We start from the raw sequence: 26,419 nt of genomic DNA, 5'->3' as shown, positions 1-26,419 counted from the left end.
TTCTTTCTTCCTTCCTTCCTTTCTTTAGTTTCTTGGGAAAATTGAAAGGAAGAAACTTGTATGAAGGAAGGAAAATAGGTTTGACGTGGGCAGGGTTATAAGGGTAGGAAAGGGCACTGTTCTGACCTAGGACAAAGAAAGGAGGAATCCTGTGACACTGAGGAGCATCGCTTCTCCCACCCAAAGAGACAGCAGCATATTATATAAGCATTGTTTCAATTTAGACATGTGTCACTTCTCCATATTTAAGTAATTGAAATATACAATAATTTATCATTTTTTTGTTCAGAAATATTTGGGATAAGGTCATACAAATGCTGCTTTTGTATTCTTATTTACTATTTTCGCTTTTCTTAAAGTATTCATATCCACTGGCAACTGTGAAGATCCTCGGTAATTTTTAAAAATCATCTACAGTCATTTCATGTGAAACTGTCTGACTTTTTTTTTTTTTTTTTTTTTTTGAAATTTTAATCTCCTGAGTTGTGAGAACACAGCTTAGCAAAGTGTATGGAGGCAGCAAAGCACGTAGTTTAGATTTCTGTTAGCCTTCCAAGGAAAACCTACAAGTAAACTGGAATGCAACACAGAGAGATTATACAGTAAAATGCTTTTGCAAACTAGGATTTAAGGAACTGGAAACCTTATTATTTTTCTCAGTGAAAATGTAATAGATAAATTTCTATGTTTTTATGTTGTCAAAATGAATTGTGAAATGTTTGTCCACTGAATAAAAAAACACACACAAACAAAATACCATTCAGGTATAATTCTTTGAAAAGTCCACTCATTTAAGAACACATGACTCAAGTGGATACTTTTAGAAAATAAAAATTATTAGTAATTGGTTCATCTATTTTCTTCATAAATGTACCTCTGTGCCCATGAAAGTATTGGTATTAATGCAGTTTCACACATTTATTAAATTGTTCAATAATGTTTACTGAGAAACTATTATGTACCAAGCATAAGAGTAAAAAGTTTATATGGCACAAAAAATTCACAGAAGTGGGGAAATTAATATGAAGATAGTAACTATAATAAAACATGGTGATTGCAGTGACAGAGCTATACATAGTGCCATGTTAAAAAGTATTAACTGTGCCTGTCTTAGTGGTAGTTTTCCAAGAATGCTAATCTGTACACGTTTCTTCACATACCAATATGTATGCACAATGTTTAGTATCAATTAATGAAGAATTACCTTTCAATAACAAACGCCTCATTACAAATTGCAGTTCTATTGCTTTTGAATCCTGCATTCCTCCTAATGAGATTCAGCTTGTTTTGCTCCTTATCAGCCTCTACCTCTCTTCGTATCTGTCAATAAGTTACAAATATAAAAAGAATTATTTGTGTATTTATGCATATAAAAGAATATAATTATATTTGTCGCATATTTAACTTACTAATGGAAACTTACTACAATGGCACACTTAAAATTCCCTGCCAGGCTAAAATGTCATATTTATATAGAACCATAAAATACCTCTTACTAACCTTTCCAGTTAAACCAAAAGTTTTTAATTTCATACATTTTTTGTAATAATTACCCAGATTAATATATGGCCAACATCAAAAAGAAGGCAGCCATGTAATGAATTACACCATCTATGTTTAACCTTCCTTCCATCGTACTACCTGAAGTGTTTCATTTTGTGAGAAAAACATAAAAGTGGGTCATTCAATATTTCCCCAAAGATTTTTAGTTTGACATATTTCTATTTCCACACTTTAATGTGGGAAGAAAGAGGGCTGAGGAAATGACGGGATGAAAAGATGGTGTCTTCAGGAGTGACAAGAGGACGTTAAATAATTGAATGTTTTGAATGTTTTAAGCTTGACAAAGATAATGAGGGGAAACAAAAGGAAGAAAAGAGAAGATACAAAAATAAATAGAGGCTGAAGAAAAACAAAGGTGAGAGAAAAAGATGGCATAGAGAGAAACAACCATGAATTCAGTAACTAGTAATGATGACAGGTTTTATGCCTTTATTTTTCTGATTGAGGCTAGTTGATAGAAGAACTCTCATGGTTATGAATCCTGAGAGATCTGTGGTTACAGGACTGGATTTCCAGACATGTTTGATGTTTGGTTTACCTTATTTAGAGGTTTCCTATTAAGCCATTGTAAAAACCTGGAAGATCTAGATATCCGTTTACTTAATCGTTTTAAGAGAGAGCAGTGCCATTGCTGACCATATAGACTTACATATCCTCAAAATATTAACTCTTCATTTATTTCCTCCCCCTTTGATTTGCAAATACTTTTTCTATCAAATTGCCCATTCGTACTTTCCTTTGTGAGCTGATTTATGCAAAATTTATTATTCTGTTTCTGTCTTCCCTGCTCAGCCCCATATTTTAAAGATCATTCGGTGTGACTATAATGTTTGTCTAGTCCGTTTCTTCTTCACTGTAGAGTCTTTCATGGTAGGTGACTTCCACAGTTTACTTAGCCATTCCGTAAATGAATGGACACCTGTGCTGCCCATGAAATTAAACTTTAGCTTAGTTCAGCATTATGAAATTAATTCTGAGCCCCCAAAACAGAACTTTCGTGAGTCAAGAACTGAGCAGACCTTTAGCTTCTCTTAATCCAAGACCTCCATGAACCACTTTTAATGAAATAAGGCATGGGGTAGACACATTTGGGTATGATTTATGGTATTTTAACAGCTCTGACTACTCTTTGTAAAGTTATTGAGTCCATTTTGAGAGTACTTACAAAGCTCACAAAGATTGCCTTTTTTTTTTTTTAAGGACTTGGAGATAGTTTTGAAGTTACTGTTGATCGGCTATGTCACCTTACTGTGGTCCTCTGCTGGAACAATAAAAATGCTTTCTAGCCATCTTTTTTTATGCTTAGGCCTAAATAGAGCCCAAATAGATCTTGAATGAGAGGTCTAAATTGGAACTTTGTTAAGCATGTGATATGGTTTGGTTCTATGTCCCCACCCAAATCTCATATTGAATTGTACTCCCATAATTCCCACATGTTGTGGGAGGGACCTGGTGGGAGATAATTTAATCATGAGGGCACTTTCCCCCATACTGTTCTCATGAATAAGTTTCACTAGATCTGATGGTTTTATCAGGGGTTTCCACTTTTGCATCTTCCTCATTTTCTCTTGCTGTCACCATGTAAAAAGTGCCTTTCACTTCCCACCATGATTCTCAGACCTCCCCAGCAATGTGGAACTGTAAGTCCAATTAAACCTCCTTTTCTTCCCAGTCTCAGGTATGTCTTTATCAGCAGTGTGAACATGGACTAATACAGCACTATACTAATATATTAATTAAGACCCTGTAGTAGGGATCAGCAAATTTTTGTCTGTAAAGGAACAGACAGTAAATATTTCAGGCTTTGTGGTCCACTCAGTTTCTATTGCAATTACTTAACTCTGCTACTGTACAGCAAAAGAGGCTGAAGACAATATGTAAACCAATGAGTATGAGGTGTTCCAATAAAATTTATCTACAAAAGCATGCAGGGGCTGGATTTGCCTGGAGAGCCATAGTTGACTGATCCCTGATCTAGAATATCATTTTCCCCCTATACCAATATTAAATTATTTTGGGAGATAGACACATCCCAAAATGAGTATGTGTAGAAAATTGCCTTAGGTATTTTGTATCCTATTTCTGCTTGGTATACGTTGCAAGGTTTGGACAGTGCCCTAATGTGAACAATAGTACCACTTGAGTAGAGACACTCATAATCTCTTCTTTCCCAATAGAGCAGCAAAAGAATGAAGACATTACCAGTAATTCAACCCATAAGGATATTGTATTAGACTGCAAATTATTTACCGTACTTCTCATATTTGGCACATCTGTGGCAATAGTCCTAATGTTTTCTGACCCTGAATCTCCAAGGAAAAGACTCTGAGGCCTTTTTTTTTTTTTTTTTTTTTTACTTGAAAGCACTCTCCTGCATGAGTAATTTATTTTGAAAGGCTGATGTAATTCTATAGGGTGTTCAGAAATTAGAGCATTTACATACTGGAATCTTAAGGGTTCTGCAATTCATACCCAAGATTATGAAGGGATGTAAACCCAGAAAGGGTGTCAGACTGAAATTAGGCTGGACCCTAGCCTTGATGTTCTGTCCATGTGTGACCCTGGGCAAGAAATTGGCTTCCTTGGCCTCTATTTCCTCAGTGTCGATGTAGAAAAATTTTTTAAAAATTTCATTTCTGAAGGACTTGCACCAAATTGTTAATGCTATCTCTGGAGTGTAGAAATAACAGTCACTGTGAAGAAAGGTTTTAATTTTCTACTCCATGTACCTCTCTGTTTTTTGTATCTAATATAATCACCATGTATTACTTCACAACAAATAGATTTCTAAAAGAAATATTTAAATTCTGATTTAACATAGATATGACAATAAAATTGACATTAAATTTAAAAAGTGCTTTCAAAATTAACCATTTTCTACAAACGTAAAGTGGCATCAGGTTATCTGACTACATCAATGCCACTTGCAAAATATACATTTTTTAATCATTCAAAGCTTTTACTGAATTTATGCCATAATATGTGTTCTGGAACCCCTTAGATCAGTTTTTCTCTCATTTGTAATGAAGTATCTAGGTACTGTTCTTACTGTTTCTGCATTTGTACCGTACATTATTACTTTATGACAAAGTTAGTTCATAATTCCTTAACTGTTTTTGCTGATGACCTTTTAAAGTTGCATAATTAGAATAAGTCGTGGTTATTGTATTGGAATCTGTATTCCATGGGCCAAGAAGGCAGCACATTAATTCTCTGCATCACCCACTCGATGTGCTGTGCCATCAGCACAAAGATATTATTCTTTGTAATTACATAAAGAAAGGGTCTATTTAGTGTTAACTGACCTTTCTGTGACTGATCAGCCTTTTCCGCCAGTGAAGTAGAAATGTATATCATTAAAATGTGAGTAAATAGGAAACCTTTCTAAATCTTAAACTGTTCAAATCAGGAGGTACACATGAAGAGGAAATGGTTGTTGAGTCTTTCACATGATACTGTGAAAAAGAGGAGCAGACTTTTAAAACATATATTTTAGAATATATATTCTAAAATAGTATTTAAGTATTTAAATATATTTAAGATATTAATTTAAATATATTTAATATATCTTAAATATATGTAAGATATTTTAATATATCTTATTAAAACAAATTAAAATATAAAAAATGATGATAATGCATAGGAATAGTTAACAAGGGCATAACATCAAATACGTTTCTGTTTAACACTCTTGATATCAGAAAAAAATTATTAAACTCAAAAATATATTCAGGATTAAAAAATTTAAGTTTATGTAATACACAATTAATAAATTTAGAGGAATTATCACTGTGACTGTCATTTACTGAGGATGAAAATTGTACCAGGGATTATTCTAAGATGTTATATACTTTAAATATTGTAACCATTTAAATCATGTCCTTTAACTTAGAAAACGTTGGGGATATAGATTAGGTGAAACTGATTTTTGCTTCTTTTCTTATTACATAATTTATTTCTATAATCAGTTATATCAAATTATTTGGAGGGAAATAAATTATTTTCAAGAAAACTTGACCAAATGGAAATTTAATGCGCAACATAAGTGGCATTTGTGTAAGGTTTTCTTAAACTTATTCAGTAGTTATAGGAGGAATACTATAGTCAGCATGGAGAGAAATGGTTCTTTCTTTAACATACGCCCACATTGATCAGGTGTTTTTTAATAATTAATAAGCATCTGTATTTCTGGGTCAGGTTTTCCCTGCTAAGACCACATACAGAGCTCTTATATGAAATATCTCCAGAAATCAGTTGACAAACTGATGCTTCCTTGAAACTTTGCTCATCACTTTTGCTGGAACTGATCTCTCATGGAACTACTATCGTTATGTGGATATGCCTTTTATCCTTCTTCATGCATAATGCATCCTGATGTAGGTAGCTTTGTGAATGCCTCTATTCCCTTATCTGATTGCAAGCTCCTTCTGCCATGAAATTGTGGGGTTTTTTTCATGTTATTATCAATAATTCTTGGTCAAATATATACAATGAATGGAGACAAAAATAATAATAGGGAACAAGTAGGGTTAACAAAAGATGTTCAAAAATTCTCAATTAATTTCTTCTGAGTTCTGAAAGGCAATATAATGTCCATTAGTAAACTTTATGCACAAATCAACGCAGTAGCTAAATTTGTAAGCCAGTCAGGAAAGTAAGACGAGGAGTCCTTTGTGTCCTCATATAGTTGGGAGCTGGGGTAGGGCAGCTAACGGAAAGTATTCCCCTGGACTTGGGCAGAGACAGGTTTGATTGGTCAGCTGCATGTCACAGGCTTTCATCCAACAGTGTCATAAAGGTGCCTCCGCCAGTACCTCCCATACTGCTTTCTGTCTACCACTTGCTCAATACATGCTTTTGAATCAATGATTGAATAGAGAGCATTTTGTTAAACATGATAATACATGGAGTTTAAGGTATGTAATAACCTTGATGCAGAGGACTGATTTGTTCATTTACAAATCAAGAATGTTCTTTTAAAACTAATTATCAGAGAACTAGCCTTGGACAAGAGAATGGTTTCCATGGCAGCACAGACAAGGAAGTGGGTCCTGGGAGAGTTAAAACAGTTATTTGCTCCTCTGAGGCTTCAGGGTATCGACACATATCATTCTTACAGACTTGCTTCTTGGAAACACTAGGGAGAACTCTTGCTTTCTGTAGTAATTGGTGTATAGATTTTAAGGGAGAAGCAATGCAATAATACCTCTATGCACACTGTAGGTGATGCCCTTAATAAAGAAGATATTTTCTCCCTGTCTTCTACGTTGTTAGAGGATCAGCCTGTGTTTTAAACATTTGTGTTAATCACACTAATGCCCATGAATCAAAGTGGGGGATGCTTTTGAAGTTACTCACAAAGAGACTTGGAGCCCCCTTGTCTTGTTTATTCTAAAATATATCCCCTGTACATTCTATGAATCAGTCTCAGCACCAATGCCTACTTTAAGGACATCAAAGCCTCACGGCATGCAAAGCTATCATTCCAGTGCTTGAGAAGGGCAGAAATGTGCCAGGGGCATATAAGAGGACTGTAGGGATTCACTGGGATGGGATCAATGGTGTAATGCATGGGCATGTGCACAGGATCATATACTATTGAAACAGTGGTGCTTGGAACTGACTACTTGTAATGCTATGCATTGATAGGATACTAAATATGTGGATACATTTTATTGTTTACACTATTAGTCATATGCTAATGACAAAAGACAGCAGAACATTTAACCTGATCTATGAGAGTTTAATTCACAAGTCATAGGCAACAATAATCTAATATTCCTAAGGGGCCAAGAAAATACTTCTCTTGACTCTGACTCCTCCAAATGTGCTTAGATATATACTAACCTATGTGGTGAGGCAGCTTTGATCTTCTGATTCAAGTCAATGATTTTTTTGTGTGCTGCGAAGCTTTTTGCTTATGCCGTTCCCCCACTTGATGGAATCAATTCCACTGTAATTCTAATAGAATTTTTCACACTTCGGCCTCCTCCAACTATAGCTTGTAATCCGTGGTGAACAGGAATTATACCTTATCCTTCTTTTTAATTCCTGGACTAGCCATAGGGCTAAATCCATAAAGTAAACTTACCAAGGGTTTGCTAAACAAATGATTAAATAAACCAAAAAAAAAAAATTAAAAAAAGGCTAGACGTGAGGATGCTCTGGAGTAAAATCAATCAATAAATACTAACAATACATTTTTTGTTTTCTGGTGATTCTGGTGGGAAGTCTATTCTTTCCATCCAGGGGACTGAGGTGAATGTGGTGCAGTCTGTGCAAGAATATGGATGTGGTAGCAAGAGCTGTCAGAGCTCTGGTGAGATGAAAGAAAGCAAGGAGCTGTCTGCAGTAAATTCTTAAAAACCAAGAATTGGGGGATGACAGACAGATCATCGGAAAAGATTAGCTGAGATGGCAACAGATAATTACATCAGTACAGGAGAGTTAGAACTGGGTCAGAAGATGACACCTCTCTTACAATACATAATTTAAAGAAAGACCTAGCCCCTCTGCCTGGTAAACTGGATCCTAATGCCTATATTAAGAGTAATTAAGGGTATATATGACACATTACTATACATTTAGTCATAGACACCTTGATGATTGTACTAACAAGAAGGTATTTTAAACAGCTTTTTCACTTTTTGCACTTACATGTATAGTGCAAATATTTTAATCATCACCACCTTTCTAGAATGTTTGAATCAAGTTTTTGTCTTGTAATCTCCTTTGGCATTAGTCCACCTTTGATTTTAAAAATAACAGTTCACATAGATTTAAACTTTGTCCAGGGTAAGTGTCTCTGGCGGAAGCTCCAAAGATCTCCATGGATAGCATTATTCTAGTGCATTCAACCACAGTCCACAGTTCTTTAGGTCTCAACTTTGAAGGTCCATGCATTTGGTCTTGCCAGGGAATGCATCAGACATAGTCATATAATGGGATATGGAATCATGTAGATCAAAAAGCACAAGAAACTGACAATATATAACCAATATGCCCATATTGATGTATAATTAACAGTAGCCTGGGACCAAATTCTGATTTTCATAAGTGATCTGTTTCATCTATGTCAAAATGCTGTATTAGCCAGATTATAATAAGACAGTTACTTGGCAGAAATGGACTTAGAACTACGGAATTCAGTTATTTGATTTGATTATTTAATGTCATTACGTTTTATGAAGATTGAATCGCATATAGCATTTAAAAGTGCTGGCTCGTGTTTATGAAGGGAATATATTGGACGGTTAAGGGTACGGGATCTGGAGCCAGTCTGACTTGATGATGCAAAGCCCAGCTCCTCTGCCTAATAGTTATGCAACCTTGCACAAGATATCTGGTGTTTCAGTTGCTTTGGTTGTATAACAAATACCCCAAAACTTCATGGTGTAAAATGACTGTGCTCATGATTCTATGTGCCAGACATTTGGACAAGGTCGAGTGGGGATAGCATATCTCTGTTTCACCCTTTCTGCACATCAGTTGGATGACTTGGAGGCTAGGGCTTAGATTTGTCTTCAGCTGACTCACTCACAACTGGTGCTGTTGGCTGAGACTTGAGCTAGGACTGTTCACTGGAACACCTACACATGGCCTCTGGCCTGGATTCCTTACAATGTGGTGGCCCGTTCCGAGGGTGAATGCTCTCAAAAAGATAGCCAGGCAGAAGCTGTATGCTTTCTATTATATAAACCAACCTGGGAAGTCACTTAGCATCATTTCTACCATCCTTGATTAGCTGGAAAAGCTGCAAGTCTACCAGGTTCAAACGAAGGAGAAATAGACTGTACCTTTGGATAGGGAGTGATAAGGTTCTGGAAAAAAACATGTGAGACTGAAAATATTGCTGTGGCCATTTTTGGAAAATACAGTTTGCCTCAACTGATATCTCTCTGCCTTGTCTTTCTTATCTGTAACATGAGGATAATAATATAAAGTCTCAGACTATTGTTGCAAGGATAAATTCAGTAAATGCTGCATTCCTAGCACAACTCCTGGTTATGTAAGCACTTCCTAATAATAGCTTTTATTCTTTTTCTAATTCTCAATTTTGCAATCAAGCTAATGTAACACAGCGTAACTAATACTAGAGTGGGAGTGGAATGGTTTCCAGAACTGAAGCGGTTGAGGCTTTGGGTCTGGAGGAAGGTTTTCTGTTGATAGGCACCGGCTATGTTAGTGTCCCTGACTTTATTTCATTTTTGCTTCCATTGCTTATCAACTTCTTTTAAAGTGACATATTCTTTTTAGGGAGAGGAGGGTTGTTAATATCTTACATTCAGTTACAATAAAGATTTGCTATCCTGAGTAATTTTCTTTCTTCTAAAGGTGACTGTGTAAGTCTCAGTTGTTATTTATTATATGTAGAATTTATATCTTAACAGGCAAGTTCAGCCTTATTTCTAATTTCTTTGCTATATATCACAAAGTGAAACAGAAATATGATACAGGCTTTATAATTTTTCCCAAAAAGAACCAATTCTCTGATTGGAAGTCCCTAGTCCCCACTTACCCAGTGAGAGATGGGAAGAAGGAAAAATAAACTGAAAGTGGAGAAAATTGAGGAAAAGTCCAAGTGGAATCCATGGCTTAAAGAACAAGAAAAGTCAAGTGGGGGGGAAAACGAGTAGAACTACTATTGGTGTATTTTGAATACTCAACCTGTCTCCATTTTTCAGCATTTTTGCTGACAGAGGAGGAAGCCAAGCCTTTCCTTAGCAATGGTTCTTCCACACTTTGGGGATCATGGGCTAACTAAATAACCCAAGAATGCTGTGTATAGTCTCATGAGGGTCACATACCTTCTGAAAGTCAATGATTCACCTAAAATAAAGAATTCTTGTTAAACCTGGACAATATGATTATCTTTAGAATAGCTTTTAATACAAAAACATATTGTATGATTTATCTTTATATACTTAAGATCTTCACCTCTCAAGTAGTACAGTATCAAATAGTACAACGGATGTGCCATTTTATAATGGTGGTTATATTGCCAATCAGTTACTTCATAGAAGTTGAAAAACAAAATGTGTGTTTCCAAAGGGCACAATGTATGTATTTGCTAACTAATATTATGTATGTACATGCATTCATTCGTTTACTAAAAACCTGTGCACCTACTTATGTTAGATCTTTGCAGTGCAACATCTCTTAGGGCAAACAAAATGATGGTCTCATCCCTCATGGAACTTACAATCTAGATTTTGTTCAGTCCTTATAAGCATAATCTTTATTTTCTAATAAAATACTGGGAAAAGAAGCAGTAATATCCCCAAAGTATCAAGGTTTAACGAAAAATTTGTGATAATAAAGAACAAACCATCACCAAGCAAGATATTTTCCTTAATAAATTCTAGACAATGTGGAAACTATTAACAAACATTCATAATGTCTCCTCTCTTCACCAAGCTATCTTCCCAATGTTTTACCATCTTAATAAATATTAATAATTGGAATTGAATAAATAATAAGTCTATCTTTGAGAAAATGTTAAATGTATTTAGATCTTTTGGAATGTATAGGTATGGAAAATAAAAGAAGTGAAAAAAATAAGAATTCTGCATTCCAGTTATCCTTTTATGGGCTATTTCCCTTGGACATATTTCCACCAATAATTATCATTCCCCCTTTGTGTCATTTACATTTAACAATATATTGGTTAAAATTAAACAAGTCAAAGTTGTGAGGTGGACTCTCAGTTAAACTTAAAAAACATTTTCAGTGTTGAATGAATACTATTATTTAAAATGAATAAAACTTAAACTTCATTATACATCTGAAGGTCACTGACTTTCAGGAATAAGTAGTGAATTGGTATATCCTTCACATATTCATTACTGGAAAATGATAATGTAAAATATTGTGACTGATGTAACATTTTGAAGATTTATTGGCATAACTACACAATTTGATTTTTTAGCATATATTCTAATTGCGATACATAAAGTGGAAGAACTGGTATCATTCAAAAATTGAACATGTATGCATTTAGAAATAAAACTGCGTATTAAACAGTGAGCAAAGTATGTATTATAAAATATTTCCCCAATTAAGTTCCATTAAATAGGTAAAATGCAAATCCCATAACTTTGTATCACTCCTCTCAAATTAAATGTTTATAGTAGCCATCTAGAAATGGAAATAAAGCACCTGAGAAGTAGCATGTCTCAGACATCAGAGTTGTGCTTAGATTTAATCAAACAAAGAAATGAACAAAATATTCAAAATGATGCCTATTCCTTTCTAAAGTAGAACATTTATCAATGTTACAAGTTAATCGCTTCAGGATTGGATTTTAATATTAATGATGATATCTAAAATTAGTATAGCTATCTTTTGAAAAGAATCTCCACCAAAGGAAAATATTAATAGAACTTTGTCCTCCTAACAAAAGATAACTCAATGTGATTTTAGGCAAGTTTATAGATAGAAGTTACTGAAGTTTTAAATTATTGTGACAGAATTAAGACAAGGGCATTTAAAATGATTCTCAGTTGGTCATTTTGGCTTTTTGAAGAATAGCTATGACATAATATTTATCATTAGGGATCAATATGGATACCAGGCTTTCATGAGAAATATGTTTGTTGACCTTAATAAATCTTCAAGTGTGTAAATACAGAAATATTTGTACAGGCAATTTTCTGCTGAATTACATTTCCTCTCTACACATTATCACATGGCAACATATTTTTTAACAACTTATACTAAAGGTTTGATGTGATGGCAGTTTTCACAAAGAAACAATTTTAATTGCTTCACAATGGTTATTTCTGTATCTAGTTATTTAATCATCATTATCATCATCATGATTAATCTGCATTTATATGTTTTGACAACTTATTTTGCTATTATAAATAACATTGTAATGAATAAAGCATTTTGCTTAGAATAGATTCCCAAAAGAGAAATTACTGGATTAACAGGTTTGAAAATATTTAAAGCTATTGATAAATACCATATTTTTTAAGCAGTCAGAGTAAGTTTTCTGTAATGTAAAAAAAAAAAAAAAAAAAAAAAAAAAAAAAAACAGGAACTAAACTCAATTTAGGCATTTAATTTCAAATTATAGATAGCCCCGAACTTGCCAATGAATAGTGATGCAAAGTTATTTTCTAAAGATTTTATATTAGATTTGATGTATATTTATTTAGTCATGGAGGAGGACATTATAAAGTTCTCAACTGCTCACAGTAGCAGATTTAACTTTTATTTAAACATAACTAAAATATATTAATTGTAAACAATGACGCTGGGTGCTTCTAAATTTTGAGTTCCCTATTCTCTCTTACTCTTTCCTCGTCTGTGTTTTTAATGTTTTCTATGAGTACCAACATTCTGAACTTCATGGAGATGAAATTCTAAGCTACAAGGTACCATCTACTCATTTAAGCACAAGGGCTAGAGAAAAAGAGAAGAGGATAGGAAACTGTGAAAGTGCTCCTGGGATGCTGATTCAAGGGTCGCAGGATTGGGCACTTTCCAAGGCATGATCGAGGGAAGTTCAGGAGAAAGGCAGTGAAAAGAGGTGAAGTAAAAGTCAGACTAACTCTGATGAATCACACATTAATGTTAAAAAAAAAAAAAGCCTGCATCAAAAAAGAATATTATTAAATCAACAAAGGATATTCGTATCAGGAGAAACATTTTTTGGTTATTTTGTTATTTTTCTACTATACATAATAGAGCATGTTTAGATAATTTAAAAGATGTAAAAATTCAAACAAATCCAAATTATTTTAATTGCATTTGTATATATATATACACGCAATTAAATTATATATTTTTTTATCTTCTAGAAAATAGTAGCTGATTCACTTGAAGAAAATCTGCGTTTAGCTCGAGAGTATCAACAGCTACAGACTACATTCTTAAAGGAAAAGGACAATTATTTCAATATATATGATAAACAGCTATCACTTGATACTTCAATTAGAGATAAGAAACAGGTATTGGTTTTTCTAACTGTTTTAAGATAATTATTTATGTCATATATGCACTATAAAAGTAAAAAGTAGTCAGTTTGGGTACCTCTGATCTGACGATGATACTCCACAACATGGCCTATTTTCTCTGTGTAGTTTTGTTGTATATTTATATCAACCTTTTAAAATTGAATTTTGAAAGAATATTGGAGAAATGAAAAACTTAGTTTCTAATCCACTATTCTATACTAACTTGCTTTTAACTAATATGACCAGAAAAGCCAATTTTTTATTTGTAGATTTAAATATATTATCATAGTCTTCATATTTTAATTCTAAGAGTCGGTGATTTCCCATGGTAGGCCTCTAAATTGTCTTTTTAGTATACAGGCTCCAAATTCTGGTAACTGTTTTCTTGTTAGATATGGAGATTAATTAGAAACTTGGAAAAATAGCTGACTTTCTCTAATGACTGAAAATCATTGAGAATTCTAAATATATTTTGTAAAATCTTCTGCAACGGTATGTGGAAAGGTAAAGCACATAATATGCTATGAAACAAAAAGAAAAAAATGTTCCATTACTAGTGTTATGATACAGTCACTTCCTCTATGTTCTCCAGATACTTAGTAACAAGAACAAATATTTTCCTTTGAATATTTGTTTTCCTCCAGGATTCAAATTTGAGAAAATATAGTTATTATTTTTTGACAATGTAACCATGAAAACCAAACTGATCCTTTCTCCTACTGGTATCACCCATATTGTTGCATTATAAATCAGTAGTTTAGAATAGTGGTGCTATGCTTATGGCTATTACGGAATGTTGGGAAGGCAAAGGGTGGGATTTGAATGCAAGTTCTACTAGCTCCATGATCTTGGCAAGTTGCCTTTTCCAACCTCAGTTTTCTCATCTATAAAGTAAGATTTACCTCACAGGGTACTTGGTAAATAATAAAAAAGAACCATTCATAATAAGTTACTTTGAAATTTAAGGGCTGCTATACAACTGCAAGTAATTATTACATTCGTCTGGCATCCTCCCTACCTAATTCCCTGTTTCCCATCTATCTACTCTCATGAGAGTAAAAGCTTCTGAATACATTGGGAAAGAGAAGAAGGGATTTTTCTCTTAAAATCTTGAAATGATAGCAACATGAAGATACATCGAGGTACAAGTGTTTGGGAGGCTAAGGTGGGAAGATCACCTGAAGTCAGGAGTTTGAGACCAGCCTGGCCAACATGGTGAAACCCTCTCACTACTAAAAATACAAACACTAGCCAGATGTGGTGGCATGCACCTGAAGTCCCAGCTACTCAGGAGGCTGAGGCAGGAGAACCACTTGAGCCCAGATATGGACGTGGCAGTGAGCCGAGAATGCACTGCTGCACACCAGCATGGGCAACAGACTGAGACTCCATCTCAAAAAAAAAAAAAAAAAAAAAAAAAAAAGAATGAAATAAGTGTGTATGGGAAAGAATTGATAATACAACTATCTTCCAAAATCTTAGTGTCCTCAAACCATTTTGCAGGATTCAAAGAAAGGGCATGTATGTATCTATGAAGAATTTGTCCAGTCACTTCCTGCATTTGACATTTTTATTTGAGGTTAAATATGTTCTACTTGTTTTTCATAATTGAGAAGGAGAAAAGAATCATTGGCTTTACTGTATGTCCTTTTCTATTTGGGGGAAACAAAAATAAATAGTATGTACACTTACCAGTTTATAAAGAATCACTTGGTGGCAAATGACAAATACATTCGATACGTGCATAAATTGTAGAGACCCCATACTTTTTAGGAGAAAGCCCTAATATCACATTTTCATAGTAAGAGCAAAATTATCTTGATCTCATTTTGGAATTAAAGCAAATCTTGATGCAAGATACAAGGACTGAGACTGTAGTAGGAACAGACAGTGGAGATTGCTAGGAGATTGGGTTTATGTTTGTGATCCCTCAGACGAATCACTTTTAGCACACCTGTTTCAGGGAAACTTTCAAGATTTATTTGTACTTCCAATCATTTTTCATTTCCATCCTTCAGCGATGGAGGTCATTAAGTGCAGGCTGCCCTTGTCAGTGTCATGTAGGATCAATTTGCTGCAATGGACAGAGAGGCCTTATAGATGCTGTTAAATCTGTCAGTGAGAAATCGTATGTCATTAGCGTCTAATGCATTGCTTACAGGATGGAATTTGGCCATCAAAAATGAGAAAACTCTTTAATATTTTAGCCCATTTCCTTGATATTGCAGGATTTCCCATGTATGCAGGTTTTAGTTCTTTGGCCAGTTTCGTTTGGGTACACAAAAGCACTATTCAGTCTCTGATTCCCTTGTTGAATTCACTTGTCAGATAAAACGGATCTCACTTTTAGGAATTTTGTGCATTTTTCCTGTTTTAGACTAATTTCATTGCTTCTGAACATGAATTCCTTTTGGCATGGTAAATAACTGTATTTTAATTATTGTGTTTCTCAGGGACTATTATTCTCTCTATACAAATTGTACATTTTCATACTTCTTTGTATTTTTATGCCGAGAGTAATAAAGTAAACCTAATGAAAGAGTAAAACAAATTTAAAATAATGCCCCCTTACTTAACACAATCTTACACACACATGTCTCAAATGTCAGAATGCTATAGTATTTCTCTTAGTGTTAATATTATGTCTGCTTTATTTGCTTGTGTTATTTTTGATACTTTCCTGTACTTTTAAAATTTGTAGTGATGGATATTTTTGCCTTTAAAAATCAAAAAGAGGCAAAAGCAAGTATGCAAAATTCTTATTTGCCCTGTTCATGGGTAACGATACAAAATAATCCAATCTAAGACTTCTTAGATGTCAAAATTAAAACTAACACTAGAAATACATGAAGGAAAATCTCTGAAAAACAGATTATACTTCCGTGTGAATATAGACATTTTCGTTAGAAGCTTTCAAATACTTTTTATAAAAATATGTCATTTTTAATATTTTATCTTAAAAATAAAAAAATCCATGGGTATTTTGATGAAGTCACCATGTATTTGTTTTAAATGCCACCTCAGATTCTTTGTGCCTGCACAGAAAGGTAAGTTAAGCAAGCATGCAGAAACTGAAGTGATCTGTTGGTTGAAAACAAGATGGCTTCCAAAATGTGTTAAAATACATTTTTAAAATTATATCATTAACCATTTGTAAAGCTTTATGCTTCCTTACTACAAATCCCAGTGCTTTCAAACTAAGGTAATGAAAATTATTACAGAATCAGTCAACACGTAGCAAATACTTATGTGGACAAAGTATTTGTGCTATATTGTTTGCAAATATTATCTTTCAGTGTCTCTCAATAATCCTGGGGAATTTTCTATTACTATTATATCTCTCCCAATGTAAGATATAGAACTAAGATTGAGTGTCACACAAGATTGCTCAAGTAGAGGGAGATGCTGGGATGGGAATCAAATTCAGATTTTTCTTATATCTAATCTATTTCAAAATTATAATACTAACTCTTTACTATAACATTAATTAAACAGTCCTATACATGGCTAATCAGGTTATGTAAAGCTTTGAAGAAAACGTGTAATTTATATATGGTATCTCTAGTGTTCAACTGAAATAGATTATTTAATTCACTAGTTGTTTCTGTAATTTTAGTTCATTGGAGCCACTTTTTCAGTGATTTTCTGGGGAAAGGGCCACCTGTTTACTTGGAGGAGATTTAATTTTTATAGCAATTAGGGTAGGTTTCATAATTCTAAATTGTAAAACTTTTGAACTAGAAATGCCTTTAGAAATATTGCCCTCCTCTTTAAAAAATAATTTTACAGAGGAAGAATCTTGGGGAGGCCAGAGTGGCTTAGTGATTTACCACATACACAATTAGGTAGAAGAAATGTTGTCCTAGAACTTAGTTTTCTTTACTCACGTTCAAATGTCCAATAAACTGCAGATGAGCATATGCTATGATTTTTTTTGGAGGTTTGTCTGGACCAATAGCTGAGATGTAAGTGGCTCTTTTAAGTGATTTGGGCCTGTGAAGGAATCACAGAGACATGAATTAGAGGACTACTCTGCAGCACAGTGTGTTGGCTTCTAGGGAATACTTCTGATCCTCATAGAACACTTGTAATCCATTCATTCAATTATTCAAAATATATTATTAATCACTAATTGTTCTATATACCAGCAACGAACAATTGGAATTTGAAATTTAAAATACCAGCCATGAACAATTGGAATTTGAAATCTAAAACACACTGCCATTTATATTAACACACACGCACACACAAATTAAGTGAATTTAACAAAATATGTATAAGATCTATATGAGGAAGAGCACAAAATGAATGAAAGGAATAAATCAAAGAAGATCTAAATAGATGGAGAGATATTCCATATTCATGGCTAGGAAGACTCAATACTGTTAAGATATCCATTATTTCCAACTTGATATATAGAGTCAATATATTCCCAATAAAAATCCCAATGTATTTTGTGAATATCAATCAAATGATTCTAAATTTTTTATGAAATATAAAAATACACAAAATAACCAGCAAAATATTGAAAAATAAAGTTAGAGAATTAACACTATCTGACTTCAAGATTTACTATAAAGCTGACAAAGATACTATAGAAGATATAGAAACGTGCCACCTTATTTCTGCTTCCGTGCTAAAGGTTGTGCTCTGCAGTCCAGGAGATTCTTTCCTAGGCAATAATGTAGAATCAGAGCTCTCCAGCATCCTTTCTTCACCCCACCAAGAGAAGAATTGTGTATTTTTGCTATTTAATCTACCTTGCCTGGGTCTCACTGGACAACATTTCTATATTAAATTCTCAAAAAATTGTATCATCTATAGATTATATAAATTTTCTCATCAACTTTCCAACACAATTTTCTTTAATACTCACTTTGTATCGATGTGCTTCGGAGTCAATGTCAATTATAGCAATAAAGTTATTTTCCTAGAGAAATATGAAAGCTGTTTGATTCTCATTTTTATAAGTATTTAGTATTGCTTGTTGTCCTGCACACCATATAACTGTGCTTGGATAGTGATTTCTGTCTGCTTGTTTAATGTAGATAGAAATTCACTTCTTTCGTAGCAAAACCATAAAATAATAGTTTTCCCTATAACAGCTATTTGAAGACCCTATCAGTGTCTCTGCTTCCATTTCTTAGAACACAGGCATGTGGACATGCAAACACACATACACACACACACACACACACACAAATGGCTTTGGCCCCTGTTTCTTAGAAAACACACACACATACACACACTTGTTCTAAGGCATTATCACACTTTAATTTGCATTAAATTTATACTGTCCTGTTTCTCTGAAGAGTTTTCCTCATGAGACCTGTGAAGAGCTTTGGTGATGCCCGAGACAGAAGTAGACAGCTAATAGTCTATTGTTTTATCTCAATGAATCTCCCTTTTGTTGTCCAAACTCCATGAGGAAAATACCAATACTGGGAATTTATTTCTGGCCAAGACGTTAAAGAAGTAACCTTGGCTTAAATCAAACCAATTATTCAGTCCAATACCAGTTTTGAGAGAGTTTTCAATATGTGTATCTTTCATGCAATTTTGAGATTTTCTTCTGGTAGAGTTGCATAGCAATGAAGAGATTGTTTTTAATATTAGCCACACCTTAAGAGTGATTTATTGAGTGTGGTGATAGACTCTAGTATATAAAAAATATTTAGGATAAAATTTTCGTGTGTGTGTGCGTGTGTGTGTATCTCAACCAATGGCTGTTTTGTTCCCCAGGGAATATCTGGATATCTGGCAGTGTCTGGAGACATTTTTGGTTGCCTCTGGCATCTAGAAGGCAGAAGCCAAGAATAAGGATGTTGCTAATCATCCTACAGTGCACAGGACAGTCCCTCTCCCCTTCACACACACCAAAATTCTCCAGCCCAAATGTCAATAGAGCTGAGGTTAATAAACCTTTATATACAGAGGGAGAGAGAATTTACCTGTCATATATATGTAATGTGCATGTGTATGTGTATATACATATATATAACATGAAACACTGTTTACTATATCCCCTTCTTAAAGATTTAAACTGCGTTTGTATATTTAAAATTCTGAGAAATTCAATATTAAGAAATCTGTTGACTCTGTTAACCCTGAATTTTCTATTGTCCCTGGAATTCTTTCTTCTCAGGAAAAGTATTTACTACTGATTGACTTGGTGTTTAGTAGATTAAACCTTGGAAAATGTTATTCTCTTTATATATATATATTATTTATATATATAAAGATATACATAAAGAGATATATAAAAATATATATAAAGAGATATATATATTAAGAGACTAACATAATATAATATAATATAATATATAATATAAAACATCAGAGAATAAGAAACAACTTTGTCACAAACTGTACTTTCATGATATTCTGCTGATATATAACTTTAATAAAAAAATAAGTATTCTTTATATTACCAATAAAGCCATAGAATAATTTTGAATATTTTCAGATAAATATGTTCTTTGGGAATCCACACCTATCCAGAATGCTGACTTTCTTTGATGCTGTAGTAGAGCAATAAAATGAAATAGTGTTGTTTTTATCACTTGAAACCTATGTTTAAAAAATTACAATAAAACAAGTAAAATATTTTTGTATACAACTTTTATGATAGGTATATTTTCTAATTAGCTATTACATGACTTATAACTGCCATTGATTTTCAATTCTGTGGGATTATCTGTTAATGATTTTTTCATTTTGAGCTGTGCATAAGCTTCTCAATGACAAACATTTGGAAAAACTCATTTCGTAATCATCTTTTCACAAATCTATGAGCTATATCTTATAATCATTTATTAAAATAAGTATTAATATAGAAAATGTGTATTTATATGCTAAATATTTTCTTTAGTCATTTCTTTTTTCTTCGGAATTTAACCGTCACTGAAGGTGAGATGGGAAACCTATAGACAGCTTATTTAATCCCATGAGCCTCTGATAATAAGGAATATTAATATCTCCCTAGCAGGATGGTTGTATAAAACAATATACAAATAATTACTATTTATGAAGCACTACTATGTGCTAGGCACTTTGTTAGCTTTTTTTTTTTTTTTTTTTTTTTTTTTTTTTTTTTTTTTTTTCATTTATTTGGCTACAATAATTTTAATTTTGTGCAGCTCAGGCTAATAACATTATTTGAAAGAGACACATATAAAACATAAGTATAGAGAAACACTGATGTTAATGAAGTAGAACAAATATACTGGGCAAACCAACCAAAATAAAGTTGGTTTATCTATATTAATATCAGACAAAATACAATGAAAACCAGAAAGGATCAACAGAGATAAAGAGAGTCCATTAATAATGATCAAATTTTCATTTCACTGGCAAGGTATCACAATTTAAAGTTTGTAAGCACGTAAATATGGTGGCTTCAAAATATAGAAAATGAATAATGAACAAACTACAAGAATATACTGACAAATCCATAATCATAATATGGTATTTTAGTATGAATTTCTCAGTGATTAAATAATCAAAGAAAAAAATCACTAAAGAAATCTATTTAAACCTAAGTAGAACAACACAATTAGCAAATAAACTAAGGGATAGATATAGAACATTGCAACCAACAGCTGCATGATGTATCTTCTTCTTCTTCTTCTTTTTTTCTTTTGAGATGGGGTTTTGCTCTTGTTGCCCAGGCTGGAGTGCAGTGGCACAATCTCGGCTCACTGCAACCTCTGCCTCCTGGGTTCAAGTGATTCTCCTGCCTCAGCCTCCTGAGTAGCTGGGATTACAGACATGCGCCACCACCCCGGCTAATTTTGTATTTTTAGTAGAGACGGGGTTTCTCCATGTTGGTCAGGCTGGTCTTGAATTCCCGACCTCAGGTGATCCACCCACCATGGCCTCCCAAACTGCTGGGATTGCAGGCATGAGCCACCGCACCCGACCTACTGCATGATGTATCTTCTATATTTAAGCACTTATGATGTAAACGGAATAAGTTTAGAAGACAGCGTTAGAAATTCTCCAATTGCTTCTCAGCCTTTTGTCCAAGATTAAGCATAGAAATTACCCAATTTAAGACACAGAGAAAGATATAAAAAATGAACAGTTGACATATAAAAATGGAAACAACTTAAAAGAATATACAAGTGTAGAATATAGAATACAACATAAATGTAGAATATATAAAAGTCATATATTTATAAATGAAAGCTCTAGAAGCATATTTATCAAGGACAAAGACTATCAATAAGTAACAAAGTTTTTTAAATTGTTCTATATTGTCAAAATTTTCTACAATTTGAGCAGATGCTCACTATTTGTTTTTTTTTTTTTTTTTTTTTTTTTATTTTATTTTATTTTATTTTATTTTTTATTATACTTTAAGTTCTAGGGTACATGTGCATAACGTGCAGGTTTGTTACATATGTATACTTATGCCATGTTGGTGTGCTGCACCCATCAACTCGTCAGCACCCATCAATTCATCATTTATATCATGTATAACTCCCCAATGCAATCCCTCCCTCCTCCCCCCTCCCCCCTCCCCATGATAGACCCCAGTGTGTGATGTTCCCCTTCCCAAGTCCAAGTGATCTCATTGTTCAGTTCCCACCTATGAGTGAGAACATGCGGTGTTTGGTTTTCTCTTCTTGTGATAGTTTGCTAAGAATGATGGTTTCCAGCTGCATCCATGTCCCTACAAAGGACACAAACTCATCCTTTTTTATGGCTGCATAGTATTCCATGGTGTATATGTGCCACATTTTCTTAATCCAGTCTGTCACAGATGGACATTTGGGTTGATTCCAAGTCTTTGCTATTGTGAATAGTGCCGCAATAAACATACGTGTACATGTGTCTTTGTAGTAGACTAATTTATAATCCTTTGGGTATATACCCAGTAGTGGGATGGCTGGGTCATATGGTACATCTAGTTCTAGATCCTTGAGGAATTGCCATACTCTTTTCCATAATGGTTGAACTAGTTTACAATCCCACCAACAGTGTAAAAGTGTTCCTATTTCTCCACATCCTCTCCAACACCTGTTGTTTCCTGACTTCTTAATGATTGCCATTCTAACTGGTGTGAGATGGTATCTCATTGTGGTTTTGATTTGCATTTCTCTGATGGCCAGTGATGATGAGCATTTTTTCATGTGTCTGTTGGCTGTATGAATATCTTCTTTTGAGAAATGTCTGTTCATATCCTTTCCCCACTTTTTGATGGGGTTGTTTGTTTTTTTCTCGTATATTTGTTTGAGTTCTTTGTATATTCTGGATATTAGCCCTTTGTCAGATGAGTAGGTTGCAAAAATTTTCTCCCATTCTGTAGGTTGCCTGTTCACTCTGATGGTAGTTTCTTTTGCTGTGCAAAAGCTCTTTAGTTTAATTAGATCCCATTTGTCAATTATGGCTTTTGCTGCCGTTGCTTTTGGTGTTTTAGACATGAAGTCCTTGCCAATGCCTATGTCCTGAATGGTACTACCTAGATTTTCTTCTAGGGTTTTTATGGTATTAGGTCTAACATTTAAGTCTCTAATCCATCTTGAATTAATCTTCGTATAAGGGGTAAGGAAAGGATCCAGTTTCAGCTTTCTACTTATGGCTAGCCAATTTTCCCAGCACCATTTATTAAATAGGGAATCCTTTCCCCATTTCTTGTTTCTCTCAGGTTTGTCAAAGATCAGATGGCTGTAGATGTGCGGTATTATTTCTGAGGACTCTGTTCTGTTCCATTGGTCTATATCTCTGTTTTGGTACCAGTACCATGCTGTTTTGGTTACTGTAGCCTTGTAGTATAGTTTGAAGTCAGGTAGCGTGACGCCTCCAGCTTTGTCCTTTTGACTTAGGATTGTCTTGGCAATGCGGGCTCTTTTTTGGTTCCATATGAACTTTAAAGCAGTTTTTTCCAATTCTGTGAAGAAAGTCATTGGTAGCTTGATGGGGATGGCATTGAATCTATAAATAACCTTGGGGAGTATGGCCATTTTCACGATATTGATTCTTCCTATCCATGAGCATGGTATGTTCTTCCATTTGTTTGTGTCCTCTTTGATTTCACTGAGCAGTGGTTTGTAGTTCTCCTTGAAGAGGTCCTTTACATCCCTTGTAAGCTGGATTCCTAGGTATTTTATTCTCTTTGAAGCAATTGTGAATGGAAGTTCATTCCTGATTTGGCTCTCTGCTTGTCTGTTGCTGGTGTATAAGAATGCTTGTGATTTTTGCACATTAATTTTGTATCCTGAGACTTTGCTGAAGTTGCTTATCAGCTTAAGGAGATTTTGGGCTGAGACGATGGGGTTTTCTAAATATACAATCATGTCATCTGCAAACAGGGACAATTTGACTTCTTCTTTTCCTAACTGGATACCCTTGATTTCTTTCTCTTGCCTGATTGCCCTAGCCAGAACTTCCAACACTATGTTGAATAGGAGTGGTGAGAGAGGGCATCCCTGTCTTGTGCCAGTTTTCAAAGGGAATTTTTCCAGTTTTTGCCCATTCAGTATGATATTAGCTGTGGGTTTGTCATAAATAGCTCTTATTATTTTGAGGTACGTTCCATCAATACCGAATTTATTGAGCGTTTTTAGCATGAAGGGCTGTTGAATTTTGTCAAAAGCCTTTTCTGCATCTATTGAGACAATCATGTGGTTCTTGTCTTTGGTTCTGTTTATATGCTGGATTACGTTTATTGATTTGCGAATGTTGAACCAGCCTTGCATCCCAGGGATGAAGCCCACTTGATCATGGTGGATAAGCTTTTTGATGTGCTGCTGAATCCGGTTTGCCAGTATTTTATTGAGGATTTTTGCATCAATGTTCATCAGGGATATTGGTCTAAAATTCTCTTTTTTTGTTGTGTCTCTGCCAGGCTTTGGTATCAGGATGATGTTGGCCTCATAAAATGAGTTAGGGAGGATTCCCTCTTTTTCAATTGATTGGAATAGTTTCAGAAGGAATGGTACCAGCTCCTCCTTGTACCTCTGGTAGAATTCAGCTGTGAATCCATCTGGTCCTGGACTTTTTTTGGTGGGTAGGCTATTAATTGTTGCCTCAATTTCAGAGCCTGCTATTGGTCTATTCAGGGATTCAACTTCTTCCTGGTTTAGCCTTGGGAGAGTGTAAGTGTCCAGGAAATTATCCATTTCTTCTAGATTTTCTAGTTGACTTGCGTAGAGGCGTTTATAGTATTCTCTGATGGTAGTTTGTATTTCTGTGGGGTCAGTGGTGATATCCCCTTTATCATTTTTTATTGCATCTATTTGATTCCTCTCTCTTTTTTTCTTTATTAGCCTTGCTAGCGGTCTGTCAATTTTGTTGATCTTTTCAAAAAACCAACTCCTGGATTCATTGATTTTTTGGAGGGTTTTTTGTGTCTCTATCTCCTTCAGTTCTGCTCTGATCTTAGTTATTTCTTGCCTTCTGCTAGCTTTTGAATGTGATTGCTCTTGCCTCTCTAGTTCTTTTAATTGTGATGTTAGAGTGTCAATTTTAGATCTTTCCTGCTTTCTCTTGTGGGCATTTAGTGCTATAAATTTCCCTCTACACACTGCTTTAAATGTGTCCCAGAGATTCTGGTATGTTGTATCTTTGTTCTCATTGGTTTCAAAGAACATCTTTATTTCCGCTTTCATTTCGTTATGTACCCAGTAGTCATTCAGGAGCAGGTTGTTCAGTTTCCATGTAGTTGAGCGGTTTTGATTGAGTTTCTTAGTCCTGAGTTCTAGTTTGATTGCACTGTGGTCTGAGAGACAGTTTGTTATAATTTCTGTTCTTTTACATTTGCTGAGGAGTGCTTTACTTCCAATTATGTGGTCAATTTTGGAATAAGTGCGATGTGGTGCTGAGAAGAATGTATATTCTGTTGATTTGGGGTGGAGAGTTCTATAGATGTCTATTAGGTCCGCTTGGTGCAGAGATGAGTTCAATTCCTGGATATCCTTGTTAACTTTCTGTCTCGTTGATCTGTCTAATGTTGACAGCGGAGTGTTGAAGTCCCCCATTATTATTGTATGGGAGTCTAAGTCTCTTTGTAAGTCTCTAAGGACTTGCTTTATGAATCTGGGTGCTCCTGTATTGGGTGCATATATATTTAGGAGAGTTAGCTCTTCCTGTTGAATTGATCCCTTTACCATTATGTAATGGCCTTCTTTGTCTCTTTTGATCTTTGATGGTTTAAAGTCTGTTTTATCAGAGACTAGGATTGCAACCCCTGCTTTTTTTTGTTCTCCATTTGCTTGGTAGATCTTCCTCCATCCCTTTATTTTGAGCCTATGTATGTCTCTGCATGTGAGATGGGTCTCCTGAATACAGCAGACTGATGGGTCTTGACTCTTTATCCAGTTTGCCAGTCTGTGTCTTTTAATTGGCGCATTTAGTCCATTAACATTTAAGGTTAATATTGTTATGTGTGAACTTGATCCTGCCATTATGATATTATCTGGTTATTTTGCTCGTTAGTTGATGCAGTTTCTTCCTAGCCTCGATGGTCTTTACATTTTGCCAAGTTTTTGCGATGGCTGGTACCGGTTGTTCCTTTCCATGTTTAGGGCTTCCTTCAGGGTCTCTTGTAAGGCAGGCCTGGTGGTGACAAAATCTCTAAGCATTTGCTTATCTGTAAAGGATTTTATTTCTCCTTCACTTATGAAACTTAGTTTGGCTGGATATGAAATTCTGGGTTTAAAATTCTTTTCTTTAAGAACGTTGAATATTGGCCCCCACTCTCTTCTGGCTTGTAGAGTTTCTGCCGAGAGATCTGCTGTTAGTCTGATGGGCTTCCCTTTGTGGGTGACCCGACCTTTCTCTCTGGCTGCCCTTAAGATTTTTTCCTTCATTTCAACTTTGGTGAATCTGGCAATTATGTGTCTTGGAGTTGCTCTTCTGGAGGAGTATCTTTGTGGCGTTCTCTGTAT

General features: G+C 34.5%; 1 protein-coding gene across 1 annotated transcript in view; it reads left to right on the top strand.

The window, feature by feature from the left end:
• CCDC178 (coiled-coil domain containing 178) overlaps positions 1 to 26,419 on the top strand; it is a 524,781-nt gene that overhangs the window by 323,465 nt on the left and 174,897 nt on the right. The window contains exon 20 of the mRNA XM_030925827.1: positions 13,371 to 13,520. Coding sequence (XP_030781687.1) covers positions 13,371 to 13,520 — 150 coding nt within the window. The remainder of the gene's footprint in view (positions 1 to 13,370; positions 13,521 to 26,419) is intronic.

The sequence above is a fragment of the Rhinopithecus roxellana genome, chromosome 21 (genome assembly GCF_007565055.1).
Source record: "Rhinopithecus roxellana isolate Shanxi Qingling chromosome 21, ASM756505v1, whole genome shotgun sequence".
In the NCBI taxonomy this organism is placed as follows: domain Eukaryota; kingdom Metazoa; phylum Chordata; class Mammalia; order Primates; family Cercopithecidae; genus Rhinopithecus; species Rhinopithecus roxellana.
The sequence above is the reverse complement of the archived record's forward strand: the minus strand, read 5'-3'. Positions and strand labels throughout refer to the sequence as shown.